General features: G+C 42.6%; 1 protein-coding gene across 1 annotated transcript in view; it reads left to right on the top strand.

Annotated features, from left to right (window-relative positions):
* Nucleotides 1-15,666, top strand: part of lama1 (laminin, alpha 1) — a 290,652-nt gene that overhangs the window by 133,256 nt on the left and 141,730 nt on the right. The window contains exons 13-18 of the mRNA XM_043687534.1: nucleotides 589-690; nucleotides 3,886-4,097; nucleotides 7,852-7,963; nucleotides 11,520-11,630; nucleotides 12,209-12,336; nucleotides 13,801-13,887. Coding sequence (XP_043543469.1) covers nucleotides 589-690; nucleotides 3,886-4,097; nucleotides 7,852-7,963; nucleotides 11,520-11,630; nucleotides 12,209-12,336; nucleotides 13,801-13,887 — 752 coding nt within the window. The remainder of the gene's footprint in view (nucleotides 1-588; nucleotides 691-3,885; nucleotides 4,098-7,851; nucleotides 7,964-11,519; nucleotides 11,631-12,208; nucleotides 12,337-13,800; nucleotides 13,888-15,666) is intronic.

Below are 15,666 nucleotides of genomic sequence, written 5' to 3' on the forward strand. Positions count from 1 at the left end.
AGAGCAGGAAAATGGACATTTTTCTTAATTTCAAAAATATACTTGATTCATAAAATATTTTGATGGTCTGTACAGTTGGTCATGCCATACATATGTAAACATTCCATTCCTTTGCATTCATGTGGTGAATCTCATACAAATGAAGTTATCATTTGTATATACAGGCCTGTACATTTATCAATCAGATATCCATATATTTAGCCGAGGCGTCAGCAGAGCCCAAATGACTGCGTGGGCCCCCTGTTCTTCTTAGGCAGGCAGATGTTACACAGTGGTCTTTCCCCACTGCACCTTGGCGGCAGCTGCCCCAAGCTTCAGCGCATCCCTCAACATGTAGTCCTGGACCTTGGCGTATGCCAGTCTGCAACACTCAGTTGGGGTCAACTCCTTCAGCTGGAAGATCAACAGGTTCAGGTAGGAAGCTCTTCATCAGGAAGGGTTACACTGAGTTGCAACTCCAGTGAGACTACTACTACTTCACCATCTCTCCCTTGTCCTACAGGGTCATAGTGACTGCACTTCCAAAGTTCTTCGCTTAAGGTTGTGAAAGATGTAAATGCATGTCTGTCTGTCTTTTCCTTAATCCAGTTGACTGCGTATGGAGGCTACCTGAAGTTCACTGTGTTGTATGATTTTCCAGTGGAAAGCAGTGTTAATGAGGCGATCTCCAATATTGATGTCATCATTGAGGTAAGGATGCTGGAACCAATTCCAAACTTAAAGGAACTTATTACAGAGCGAGACAACTGTGAGGCTAGAGGTCTGTTCACACTGCACGCATTCTCTGTGGGCACAATTATTGTAGGTGGCATACAATTAAAGGGTGATTCAGAGTGGAGTAGTTGCATTGAATGAGCCCAGGTTGGTGATAAAGCTATAATGTAACCCCAGGGATCTGAGCCACACATGACTTCCCCAGAGATTTTATATTGATAGAGTGTAAGGCAGTACTGCATGCAGAAAGTAAATTGGACACAGTTTGAAGTATCATTTTTATTGTCACAGTAATTCATATACAGAATTATGCTATTAAGCAAAAGTGAACCCAAAGGATTTACACAGTTAATCATTTACAATAAAAGCCTACTTAATCCTGGTAAACTCTCATGTGGTGAATCTCATTAAAGCCCCCTTTGTTGATGCCGGAAGGCTTTAATGTCCTTTCGTAAATATTAGTGAGCATCAAATACTTAGAGCATATTGATAGCTGGCAGGGACACCAAAAAAACTGCCTAAACATCAGAATTAGCAAAATAACACAAACATTGGTGAATTGCAAGGCTGTAATCTAATCTCTGGGATTAATTGCTGTAAATTGATTAAATTCCCTCTTGCGATTTATTGAACTGAAGTCCTTGATTCGATTACGTCAAGCATGCTGGCTAAACAGGAGTAATTACAAGAGCACAGTCTCATCAAGAGGTTCAAATGATGACATTAGTGAGGAAAGCAATTTGATTTGTCACCCAAATACAAAATGTAATTGCTTTAATTGTAGCCGCTTACACATGCTCATTTTTCTGTGATGTACGTTTCAGAGTTAGAAACGTAAGGGTTCAAGCTCCCACATCAAGATTTCAGTGCATAGCCTAGACTGGCACTGTATTACAATATTGAATAGCTTCTGTATTGTCCAATACACTATCCTTTGGCTAAATGATTAAACTGAGGCTCTGTTTTCTTACTCTGCTACTTTCTTCTCTCTTCCCATGCCTGGCAGTGCACCAGCATAAAAGCTTCCATAGATATTTATTCCTGAAACAGGTCACTGGCCTGGTACCAAAGGCTATAGTTTGAGGGGTTCCACTCCACGTCAATCATTTCTGACTAGGACATCTTCCACTGACTTATTGCAAGGATTTACTGGTCAGTAACTAACATGTCTAAGCCATGTCATAATGGCACTTCTCATGGGCAACAACTCCTAGAGTGGGACATGGATAAGGAGCTTCTGTCGCAGGCGCAGAGGTACTGTTGTTCCATAAGATCGCTTTGTGATCATTCTTCAGGTGACTGTAGAAGATACAATAGCACCACCTCTGCTTTCAATCTCTCTCATTCTGACCTGTGGAAAGGTTGATTGAAAAATAATTCGCCTTTTGTTGAACTGTGGGTGCTGCTGATTTGTCTCCCCCTGCCTTATTTCTAGTTGCTCCCCTTTCCTTTTTGTTAAGAAGTATGTGCCATACTGAAAGAACTCAGTTCCAAGAGTATTGCTGAAAAGAACATATCCCTTTAAAGCTGTTTGTCTTTCATTCATGGGGGTGGATACAAGAATACCACATTTCAAAGGGAACACACATTTTGTTACATGGGGGAAAACAACCAATCAGCACCCTTTTCTTCATGCTGAAAAAATTGTTGTTCCCTTTGAGGTGTGGTGTTCTTGCATCTGTCCTGATGAGTAGAAGGCAAAAAGCTACAACATCATGTTTCACCCAATGCTCCCCTAAATTTGGATGCTGTCCTCTTACTGATAATAGTTGAGGGCTTTGCAATTTTATCCAATTGGCATTGATTGAAAATGGAGAAAAATAAAGAATAACATTTGATTGGATATCATTTAGCTACGTTCTTCATTTCTTCCTGGGGCAGATTTTGCTTCATTTGTTGCCATTAAAGTATTCTTGTATACTCACCCTGACTTACTAGCTTCAGTTCACAAGGGACGATAAATATTCATCCAGTGACACAATAACATTGAAATTCAGCGTCATCATTGTATCTATGTGAAGTTACCATTTACAGATTTGATGAGCAGGCCATGTTGCAAAAGCTATGAACCTTTTCCTTTTATTTGTCAGTTTGGTAAGGCTAAGTCTCACCTCCAGCTCAAACAGTCAGTGTTCATTTTTCATTATAAGACTTGCATACTTAATCTAGCCTTTTATGCTTTATTGCAATATTAAGGAGGTGTTGCATTGTCAAAGCTGCCATCCTTCTTGAAGATGCATTAAACTGAAGGCACCGGTGGTTCATATCAACACAAAAGTTCCCATTAAAATATTTCTTCCAGTCTCTGGTCCAATTTTGCTTCTTCACATAGTAATACTCAGGAGAAATTAACTGTTCATTCAACTCTGCGCTGCTTATGGACTTTTGTTGTATGCAGGATAACTGTCATATTCCTCCACTAATCACGAGTACACTGAAACATTCCTGTGTAATGAGACATTTAATTACATTGTTCTGACTGGACTGCAGTATTTTCCCAATGCTACGTAGAAAATGGGAGATGTTGTGATAAACTGATAGAATCCCTGATCAGCATTCCCTTGAAGTTCTGGGTTCAGGCCCCACTTCAGGACCTGATGGCCAAAGGAGGTCCTTCATAATAAGGACCAGCAAGTTGTATATTGACTTGTAAACCCTTCCAGAGCGTTCAGACGGCGGGAGGTAAGAGCGGGAGAGATTCTTGATCCACAGTGTGATGGAAATCATACTAAGGGTATTACCATCAGTGTCAATAGCCTCAGACCTTAACATGCTTGTAAACGTTCTGATGTAGGTGTGCTGAACCTGAAACATTAACTCTGGTTTCTCTTCACAAATGCTGCCAGACCTGCTGAGTTTCTGTTTTCCACCGTTTGCGGTCTTTTGTTTGATTTTTAAGCTGGTAAAAGTTGTAATTTGCCCCAGTAACTTGGGTTCTTTTAGGGAGGGAGATGGCTCAGTTGACTGTATCGGTAGTATGGATCAGATTGGTGCCAACAATACACTGTTAGATCCCCATTCAAGCTGGAATGGATTTGGAACCTGTCTCTTTAGCCCCACGCATGGTGGAGGACCTGGGTCAGACTTGCCTTCAGGCAGAGAATGCTCTCTGAAGAAGAAAATGCTCTCCTTCATTTTTAAGATGACCTTTTGTATGTTTTGATTGTTTAGGGCAATGGTCGAACGCTGAGTACAGGGTCTGAGGGCCTCCTGCTCCAACCATATGATGAAAAGCTGGTTTCAGTTCGACTCTTACCCGAGAACTTTGTGGACCTTAATACAAATAATGCAATTGACCGAGATCGCCTCATGACTGTTCTAGTGAATGTAACACGGCTGCAGATCAGGGTCATGTACAACGTCGCCAAACAGGCTGTGTACAGGTGAGTATGCACGTTCTACTGGTGTAAAGGTACACCAGAGACACTGGTTCAAATCCCACCACAACAGCTGATGGAGTTTATATTTTAGAAATAAATCTGGCATTAGAAGCAAATCTCACTCATGGTTACCATGGCAACTGTTGTTGATTGTTCTAAAGATCCATTGGGTTCACTGCTGTTTTACAGAAGGAAATCTGCTGCCGTTACCTGGTCTGGCCTATATGCGACTCCAAAGCCACAACAATGTGGCTGACTCTTAACTGCCCCCTGAAATGGCCCTAGCAAACCACACAGTTCAGGGGCAATTGGGGATGGGCAAGAAATGCCAGTCTTACCTGAGACTGCTACATTCCATGAAAGAATTTTAAAAAAAGACGACACAGTGTTAAAAGCAATGGGATGAGAATTGTTCCAGGTTGCTTGGGAGATAAGTCACACCAGTAAGCAGTATAATGTAGCGGCATACTCAGACTGCAGACATCGAGGTGTGAGTTTGCACAGCCAAGGTTGCAATGATCCTTGTGATTTAAACTGGTTGATCAAATTCTTTCGCATTTCAAAGACAAAGTGGTATTGCTGAGATGTGATAGATGCGAGTCTACTTCATGACAAGTGTATGTGGACAACAACGATTATGATTTGAAAAATTATAAAGATACTAGCCACGCTGCATGTTCCATAACAGTGGTCTATTCTGCTTGATGTAAATCAAACAGTTTCCAACCAGCCTCCTGTATGCTCTCTTCTGACCATGTTCTTGCAGCTTCAGATTTCACAAAGTCTCTGTCTACAAGAGCTTCGCTAGACCTGACTAAACGCCAGTCTTTGTTTTTTATTTTAATCTTCCTTTGATCACAACCAGAAAATAAACAGGATCTTTCCAACACAAAGTGTAAGGGAACAATTTATTTTTGTAATGTTATAATGTGGGGAAACAACATCAAAGCTGATCTCATTAACAGTTCTATTGCCTATTGTATGATTAGGTTTAGATTAGATTACTTAGTGTGGAAACAGGCCCTTCGGCCCAACAAGTCCACACCGACCCTCCAAAGAGCAACCCACCCAGACCCATTCTCCTACATTTACCCCTTCACCTAACACTAAGGGCAATTTAGCATAGCCAATTCACCTGACCTGCAATTCTTTGGACTGTGGGAGGAAACCAGAGCACCCGGAGGAAACCCACGCAGACATGGGGAGAACATGCAAACTCCACACAGTCAGTCGCCTGAGGCGGGAATTGAACTCGGGTCTCTGGCGCTGTGAGGCAGCAGTACTAACCACTGTGCCACCCATTGTAGCTATGTTCTTTTCAATTTATCTTCATTTCAAAAACGTGGACATTTTTAAAAATCGTTATTTTTCTCCAAATTCTTCTGTGAAATAGCATTCAAAAAATTCAAAGTTTTGAGATTTGACTGACGTGTAACAAATTGTTATCATTGCCAGGGGAACTGAGAGTTACTGAACAATTCACTGAAAAATTGTCAAAGGCAATACTATCTTCAAAGTATCACGTTGTATTTGAAACGATATTTCAATGCAATGCAGTGGCTGTAGTATTTTAAGTTGCAATCAGAGCCTGTGAGATCAAATCTCACCGTAGTACCTTGTGAAAATCAGTTTAATCACTCAGCTCACTTGAGGGATTACACGAGGAAAAATGTTTATGGCAACTGCCGTATTGGTGTGAAAAACTAACTGGTTTATTAAAGCTCTCACTCCTTCTCAATTTGGTCTACACAAGGCATAATCCCAAACTATAACTCTTAATGGCTTCTGAAATGGCTCAGCGTGACATAATATTGAAGAAGCAATCATTTCGCCAGTACAGGATCCATTTGCAGCTTCTCAGACTGAGGGTGAAAATGCTGTCAGTCTGTTCACTCAGTTTTTTTATTCTCCCGTTTCGTCAGTTTATTCAGATCCTCTTTTTCACACTACCCACTCTCAGTTCACACTGACATTCTCTGTCTTTCTCCATTGCAAAGTGTCATTCCTAACTTCTGTCTCCTTCTTTCTTCCCTTGACAGTCATCTGTTTGCTTTTCCTTCCCCAAACCCATCCCAATCTGTTTTTCTCTTCTCATAGACTTTATCCCTTGTCCCTTTCCATGTTGTCAGTCCTCACCACACATTCTAGACCCTCTGGCTACATCCCCATACAGTCTAGCCTCTTCATAATGTTCTCCCACCCTCCCCTGTGAATTGCACTGTTAATCTTTCTTTTCTTTCTCTACCTATTGCCAGACGTTCTGTCCCTTAATATTCATTTCCCTCTCTGACCCCCTTCCCAAATCCAGGGAGCAACATTCCAATAGGTCTCACCATTCCTCACCTTGGCCGGGTTTTCCGCCTCTGTGTGCAGTAGCTCGCAGTTTTGCAAGTCCAGGAGTTCAGGCCAATTACCAATGGACCCAGCAAATCTGGCCATCAGTGTAATGAGGACGTAGAAACTGTCCAGTACTCTAACCACTAGACTGTATTGGAGTCACCTTACCTGACCATCAGTGTAACGGGGACGTAGAAACTGTCCAGTACTCTAGCCACCAGGCTGTCTTGGAGTCACCGGACCTGGCCATCAGTGTAATGGGGAAGTAGAAATTGTTCAATATTCTTTCTTGAAGGGAGCAGGATGGGGCAGGTTTGGGGAGAAATGAATAGTTTATTTGCAATGATTTGGATCATCACCGTCATTTAATTTTCCTTAAAGCTGTAGGTTGATTATAGAATTATAACTAATGCAGTGCACCAGTTATAATTTTACATATCTGTGGTTAAACCACATAACTGCAGATGGCAAGGTATTGTTTAAAGGGAGTGGATTGGGAAATGTTCATGTACAAAAGGACCTGGATCTCCTTGTACATTGGTCACTGTGAACATGCACAAAGGTACAGGAAGCAGTTTGGAGGGAAAATGGCCGTAGCCTTCATTGAAAGGGCTGAGGAAGTCATACAGCAGCAATACAGGGCCTTGCTGAGATGATACCAGGAGCATCGTGCGCAGTTTGGTCTCTTTATCTAAAGTAGGATAATATTTTCCAAGTTGGAAGCACAGCAAATGTTCACTGGAATGATATCTGGAATGAGGAGAGATTCTACTTATATTCACTGGAGTTTAGTAGGACAAGAGGGAATTCTGACAGAGTGGATACAGGAAGGATGCTCCCTTTGGCTGAGGGTCTAGAAGAAGAGGTCACAATCTCAGAATAAAGTGTCGGCCATTTTGGACTGAGGTGAGAAATTTCTTCACTGAGGGTGCTGATCCTGTAACATTCCCTATCACATAAGACCTTGGATGCAAATCACTGAATATATTTAAGAAGGAAATGGTTTTGTGGATACTAAAGGCACCAAAGGATATGGAGAGATAGTATTGAAATGGAGGATCATACATAATCATGTTGAAGACAGAATGGGCTCAGTGAGCTGAATGGCCTACTCTGGCTTGTATATTTCTGTAGGAGGCTATTGAAGTGTTAGAGTGACTGAGCTTCACTTTTTGACATGGGTCTCACAGCGCTGCAGCAGAGGGTCACTCACAGGGTATGTTTAATATTCCTGTTATCCCGATGGAATACAGTCAGGGTTATTTTACGTATGTGGTTGAGCTTCCAGTGCCAGAAGCATTATCTATTTAATTGTGTTTGTTTTTCTTCTCGTGTAAGTAGTGAATGGTTATACGTGCCCTGAAACCCCTCCCCCCCAACTGACCCACCTCACTTTGTAAAATGGTTTGTTGTATTTCAGGCTGAGTTCGGTCACGCTGGATGTTGCGAACCCCAATGCCATCGATATTCTTCCTGCTGTGGATGTTGAACACTGTGAATGCCCACCAGACTACTCTGGCATTTCCTGTGAGGTAATGCAGAAAACTCTTGTCCTCTGCTTGTGTCCTTTACCAGTGTGGTTAGTGGTAGGTGAAGGACATTAAAGGAAAGTTGGCCGTCTTGCTGCAGACAACTTGATGCAAGAGTGGCTTCATTATCTTTCAGTTGTGAAGAGCTGTTCATTACCTCTGCGCAATTGAACTGCGAAAATTATAGACCCTAAAATATTCAGAGGTTTATCTTAAGCAACTAGAAGTGACGTGCACTTTAATATTATTTGAAAAGTAAACGCAACTTTCAGAGTGATCCAGAACAACCCTAGTGTGATCTCTGTTTTGCCAAACCAGATCTCATTAAATGTGCTGTTGCCAATCTATGTACTTTGTTAATTTTCCACCTCCATTTTCTTCTGTGTTTACGTTCCTTTCCATTATATAGTCATAGTGTGCAACGGAAGTAGAGTCTGTCATAACTATGCAAATGAAATTGGATAAATACATGTAAGGGGAAATAAATTGCAGGACTTTGGGAGAAAGTGTATGGGCTATGATTCTCTGATAGATTTAGCTTCATAGTTCAGGTAATTAAAACATTTCTTATTCAAGTAACTCATTGTGTGAAAATGCTTCTCAACCCCTGTTCCCTTTATGCATCCATTTCACTGACTTTACCCAATGTTTTGTATGAGTTTGTCATCCAGTTGCAATAATCTCTTTTTAAAAATATTTCAAATTTTTGTGTTAAATTCCCTTGTCTGGTTCTGAACTAATCGGCACCATCTTTCTGCTTTAAGTTTGTCATTTCACCTTGTGTATCATCGCACCCCACCACCAGAGTTGACTTTATTTGTCTGTACTTCCTGGTCTGATTTGCAATTCTCCCATCCTCTGGCACCACCCTTAAATTCAGGGCAAATCAAAAGATAATTGTCATTCTCACTTTGTTCAATACCCTTGGATGTATATCATCCCATCCTGGTATCTTTTCAATGTAATTATCAACTGCTTATCCAATATCCCCTCTATATCAGTTTTAAACCTGTCAAATGACTGATTCCCCCCCTCTGTCATCATTAGTGTTTACCTCATAGGTAAAGACAGATTCAGTTAACTCCTTCACCATGTCTCTTGCCTTGAAGTATAAATTCCCGTTTTCCTCCTTTTTATCACCCTTTTACAGTTGCCAAGCTTATCGAAGACTTTAGGATGTCATTTTATGTTAGTGGCCAGTTATATTTTATAATCCCTCTCAGCTTCTTATATGCTCACCTCTCTTCTGTACCCAGCTTGGTTCTCAGCTGTATGTGCTCTCTGACACTTGTTCAGAGCACCGTTTAACTTAATTTCTATTTCCTTTGTCATTCAGGGAGTTTCGATTGTTTGTCCTATCTTTCTGTTTTGAGTGTATATTCTTTGACTGTACCCAAACCAACTCGTTGAGGGTAGCCCCTTATTCAGCTGGTGTTTGACCTGCTAACTTTTGGTTCCAGTCTGTCCAGCCCAACTATGTCCTTACCCTATGTCCCCTCTCTGCTGTTTGATTATTCTTCCTGTACATTGACCAAGGTCATCTTTTTGCCATCATCCTGCACCTTCTGATTGCTGTCCTGTAAATGTTTCCCCACTGACATTTGATCTACTTGGCCAGCCTCATTCCCAAGAACCAGGTCTAGAAGTGACTCCTTTCCTGTTGGACTGGATAGGTACTGCTGTAGGATATTCTGCTGAACACAATTGAAGAATGCTTCATGCTCACTGCCCCTCACAGTGCCATTATCCCAGTCGATACGCCAGTAATTGAAGTCCTACTTATAATAACTCTGTGATGTTTAGATTTCAATGTAATTTCCTTGCAGATTTGTTTCTGTGTATCTTTCCCACAAGCTGGTGGTCTATAGATTTTATCGAGAAATCAAATTGCAGCCTTCGTATTCCTTAGCTGTAATCAAATCGATTCAGTCCTTGGATCCTCTGAAGCATCCTATTTCTCCGGTACTGCAACGCTCTCCTTCAACAAAAATTGCCACTCTGCTCCTTTTTTGCCTCCTTTCCTATCTTGTCTTGAACCACTTGTAACCAGCAATGTTTAACACCCAGACCTGCCCGTCCTTAAGCCGACTGCTCAACCTCATAATCATACAGGGCAGTCAGTTAGCCACATTCCTGAGTCTTCACATACCGAGTCCTTCCTCAATTTATTTCTCAATCCTTAACTCTCATTAGGAGATACCTGTTGGTTCCATTGTTCATCATGTTTGATAGATATCCCATTGGCTTCACAATAGAAACTGTTAGAGCCGATGGAACAAGTTCAACAAGTTGGCACATCATGAGGTGCCATGTTTCTATTTAATCCGCCAGTTCAGTAATGCAAATTTGCACATGTAAAATAATTTCAGACCTGTGTGCCTATTTGCGATTGTAATCTCTGCTCCCAATTGTGTTTCCCTATCCATGTACTTTCCTGAATTTCTCTTAGATTACTTACTTACAGTATGGAAACAGGCCCTTTGGCCCAACAAGTTCACACCGACCCGCCGAAGCGCAACCCACTCAGACCCATTCCCCTACATTTACCCCTTCGCCTAACACTATGGGTAATTTAGCCTGGCCAATTCACCTAACCTGCACATTTTTGGACTGTGGGAGGAAACTGGAGCACCCGGAGGAAACCCACACAGACACAGGGAGAATGTGCAAACTCCACACAGTCACCTGAGGCTGGAATTGAACCCTGGTCTCTGGCGCTGTGAGGCAGCAGTGCTAACCACTGTGGGCACACCCCACACTTGACACATTGTTTGCATTTTTTTTAAACTTGCTGCATCTTCATTGGAAAAGGAATAGGCCATTCAGCCTGTCCAGCCTGATCCACTATTTAATATAATCATGACGGATTGAACGCTTTACCCACACTCTCCCTGTGATCCTGCAATGCCAGTGACGATCAATAGTTTGTCAACTGGAGAAGGATGGTGGATTTTAACGTTGGGCCTGTTTCCTGCTTGCTGCATGGTATAACAGAGTGAGGGCGTGAGTTTGGAAAGATGGGATTTTGGTCAGAACTAAACCTCAATTTTATTAACATCACACTCTCGCCATCGGACGTAACAAACTGTCACCAACAAACCTGGTAGATCTGAGCCAAGAGATACAAGTTCAATTCCAACCTGCTCCAGAGGTGTGTAATGACATCTCTGACCAGATTGATTAGAAAATATCTAGACCAGCTTAAGCTCTGCTTCTGCACATGAAGCTCAAACATCAGCTACTGCAGTGGTTGGAAAGGATTGACTGTAATGTGCTCAGACATTTGGCTATATGATCATAATCCATCTTCACTCTCTTTGGTCCTGGAAGAGTAACTCTTCTGTCTTCTGTCATCAGCCTACCATAGATCTTTCTTCAGTCACTTAGCCCACCCACACCTTGCTTAAATCAACGTGCACTCTGGAAATTCCTCACGTTTCAGCTGAACCAAATCTGAATAAAAGGAAGGAATCTGTTTGCAATATCTTATAAATTACAGTGGAGTATGTTGAGACCCAATAGAAATGCCTCACAATGGGAATTTTATTCTTTTCACCAGTCTTGTTCCCCAGGTTTTTATCGTGTCGATGGAATCTTGTTTGGAGGAATCTGCCAGCAGTGTGAATGTAATGGCCACGCCATAGAATGTGACACTAACGGCACTTGCTTGGTAAGTTCAATGGTCTACAATGTGAGGTGAAATCCTAATAAAGCAGAACCTCAAGGCATACTGCAATTGGTTCTTGGACAATTTCATATTTCTTTTTAAAATGCTGCTTAAATAAAGACGGTATCAACAAATGAGAACTTGTCGGGATGGCATTTGTCTGGTCTTTAACACATTGCTTTTCATGTGGGCATGCTGTGTATGTATTGGCTGCCCCTACAGTGCAGGCTGCATACAGTCTAGATTAGATACCCTACAAGTGTGGAAACGGGCCCTTCAGCCCAGCAAGTCCACACCGAAGAGTAATCCACCCAGATCCATCTTCCCCTGACACTGCAGCTAACCTGCACATCCTTTGGAAACCAGAGCACCCAGAGGAAACCCATACAGACGTGGGGAGACAGTCACCTGAGCCGGGAATCAAACCCAAGTCGCTGGTCAATGTGAGGCAGCAGTGCTAACCACTGAGCCACCATGTCCCCCCTGTGCGGTTCATGTCTGAACTATTTTACTGGCCGCTAAGCACTTTCGGATGCAGTTATCTCTAAATGTATGTCTGCTCTTTTTCCACCTACTCCCAGGGCTGTCAGCACAATACGACCGGCCGCAATTGTGACCAGTGCTCCCTTGGATTGTACGGTGATGCCAGCAGAGGGACGAGTGAAGATTGTCAGCCGTGTGCTTGCCCACTGAACATTTCCTCCAACAAGTAAGCCTACTGTGCTTTGTTTTGCAAGGGAAGTTAATAAACACTGTTGCCTTAGTAACTCTAATCATGGCAATAAAGAGAAAATTCACTCCGAAATTGACAATTAGGAGATCCTCTCGGTACATTTATTTTGCGTACTTGAAAGTAGCATGGTCTCCCACAGAGATATAATGACATCTCACAATGTAGAATAAATTACACTCAATATATTCTTGAAGTTCACCGTCAAATATTGAGATACGCTTAAATCCATTGTCCAGTTTGCAAATATAACCACCAGACTGATGACCAAGATTTTTATGTTAAATTATTGGATACAGAAGAAGATGTTTGAGCTTCTATTATTATTTGGATACTTAGTTCATCAATAAAATAATGTTTATTGAAAGTAACCTCTCTGTTTTGGTACTAAAGTTGGCACCCTTTCGGAATGATAGAAGTGAAAGCAAGTTGGAGTAATCACTCGATTGGACAATTTATTTAAACCTAACTAGCATTTGTTATTTAAGAGAGATGAACATTTTTACCATTTGATTTAACATTGTGTTTGAAGTAATGCTATGTTACAGTTCACTGATGGAGTTTGATTTATTGTGGTAAAGTGCGTGTGTTGGTGTCCTGGAGCTATGATTAGTGATTCTAGAAGCTCCACTAAAATCAGAGCATTGGAGAAGCTCAGCAGGTCTGGCAGCATCTGTGGAGAGAGAGGCAAGAGTTAACATACCAGGTCCTGAATGACTCTTTATTCAGAACTTCGAGAGCTTAGAGTCTCTACAGTGTGGAAACAGGCCCTTTGGCCCAATAAGTCCACACCGACCCTCTTGAAAAGTAACCCATCCAAATCCATTCCCCAACTCTATTATCCTATATTTACCCCTGACTAACGCACCTAACCTACACGTTCCTGAACGCGATGCGCAATTTAGCATGGCCAATTCACCTAACCTGCACATCTTTGGATTGTGGGAGGAAACCCACACAGACACAGACAGAATGTGCAAACTCCACACAGACAGTCACCCGAGGTTGGAATCGAGCCTGGGACCCTGGTACTATGAGGCAGCAGCGCTAACCACTGAGCCACCATGCCACCCAGAAATTGAGCTTCAGTGAGCCTGACGTGATTCAAACAGGCAACCTTCTGATCTGGAGTCAGACACCGTTGCACCACAAGCCTGCACTTCTCCAGTTCTGAAGAAGAGTTGTATCAGATTTGAAACATTAACTCTATTTCCCTCTCCTCCGAGGCTGCCAGACCTGCGGACTCTCTTTGACATGTTCCAGTTTTGTTTCAGGTCTCCAGCCTCGGCTGTATTTTGTTTTAGTGGGATCACCAATGATTTTTTCAGCACGTGACTGACTGGGGATCTCTCCCGCTCTTACTGCCTGCCATTGCAGATTGCCAAGCAACCCATTTGGTCATATTTGAATGCACTTTTGTCATGGTGTTTATTATTTCTCTAGCTTCAGCCCAACCTGCTACTTAAACAAAACAGGAAGCATCATATGTGACCAGTGCCAGCCAGGCTACACAGGGACCAGATGCAACAGGTAATTGATAACAATTTGGAATGTTGATCAATGGTTTTCAGTTAAAGGGGGGAAACCTCTGCTCCTTCTGATTGGTGAGCTAAGAGGTGGGAGGGGCATGGATTACAGCGTTATTCTGACGTTCCTGCCCCTCATCCCGTTGCCAAATTGACGTTCTGGGTGGGGAGGCCTAGGGCTGAGCTTCCAACCCTGCTGCCAATTGAAGGACTGAGGTGACTGTACAGTGGCCATTTAAGAGTTCACCACCTCCGCCATTTGCAGACGTGCCTACTGCCATGCGACTCACACTGAAGCTAAAACGTTGGGACTTTCTTGTCACTACCTGCCAACCCTCCTCTTCCAGGGGTGGGGAAGGGGAGGAGCCTGAGGAGAGTGGGTTGGTGGAGGGGACCCTCAAAGACACTCAATGGCTGATCAAGAGATTGGACATCAGGAGGGAAAGTGAACCCACTTCAGCCCCCTTCTCCTTGTTCCTATTTACCCTACAATCCCCTCCCTGACCATGAAACCTCAGTTCCTGTGAAATCAGACATGAAATCTCTCATATAGTTTGTCTGAGGGTAATTGGTTCCATCAAAGACCAGTTTCCCACAGATGGAGTCAGAGTCACATGCAGCATGGAAGCATTCAGCCCTTGAAGCTTGCTCTGCCATTGTTTGTCATCATGGTCAATCATCCACCTCAAAACCCTTTGATTCCTTTAGTCCTAAGACTTAAAATTAACTCCTTCTTGTATCAATGCAGGTTTTGTCTTCAATAGTGTTGTGTAGCAGAGAATTCCACAGGCTCTCTGGGTGCAGAAATTTCTCCTTATCTCAGTCCTAAGTGGCCCAGTTTATATCCTTAGAGTGTTACCCTTGTGATGGGCTCCCCAGTCATTAGGGACATCCATCCTATAAAGGAGCAGGACTTGCATTGATATTTGGACACGACCTGATACCTCAAAGCTGTTACATTCATTGAAGAACCTTTTAAAGTGTGTCACTACTGTAATGGAAACTAATTTGAACACTACAAGGAGGCTTACATAAGGTTGAGGAAACAAGGTTCAGACATAGCGTTGGAGGGATACAGGATAGCCAGGAGGGAGCTGAAGAAAGGGATTAGGACAGCTAAGAGAGGGCATGAAAAATCTTTGGCGGGTAGGATCAAGGATAACCCCAAGGCCTTTTATGCGTATGTGAGAAACATGAGAATGACGAGAACAAGGGTAGGTCCGATCAAGGACAGTAGTGGGAGACTGTGTATTGAGTCCGAAGAGATAGGAGAGGTCTTGAATGAGTACTTTTCTTAAGTATTTACAAATGAGAGGGACCATATTGTTGAAGAGTTGAGTATGAAACGGACTGGTAAGCTAGAGGAGATACTTGTTAGGAAGGAAGATGTGTTGGGCATTTTGAAAAACTTGAGGATAGACAAGTCCCCCAGGCCTGATGGTATATATCCTAGGATTATGTGGGAAGCAAGAGAGGAAATTGCAGAACCGTTGGCAATGATCTTTTTGTCTTCACTGTCAATGGGGGTGGTGCCAGGGGACTGGAGAGTGGCGAATGTTGTGCCCCTGTTCAAAAAAGGGAGTAGGGATAACCCCGGGAATTACAGGCCAGTTAGTCTTACTTCGGTGGTAGGCAAAGTAATGGAAAGGGGGATTTATGAGTATCTGGAAAGACAATGCTTGATTAGGGACAGCCAGCACGGATTTGAGAGGGGTAGGTCTTGCCTTACAAGTCTTATTGAATTATTTGAGGAGGTGACCAAGCATGTGGATGAAGGTAGAGC

This window comes from Chiloscyllium plagiosum, chromosome 4 (genome assembly GCF_004010195.1).
Source record: "Chiloscyllium plagiosum isolate BGI_BamShark_2017 chromosome 4, ASM401019v2, whole genome shotgun sequence".
In the NCBI taxonomy this organism is placed as follows: domain Eukaryota; kingdom Metazoa; phylum Chordata; class Chondrichthyes; order Orectolobiformes; family Hemiscylliidae; genus Chiloscyllium; species Chiloscyllium plagiosum.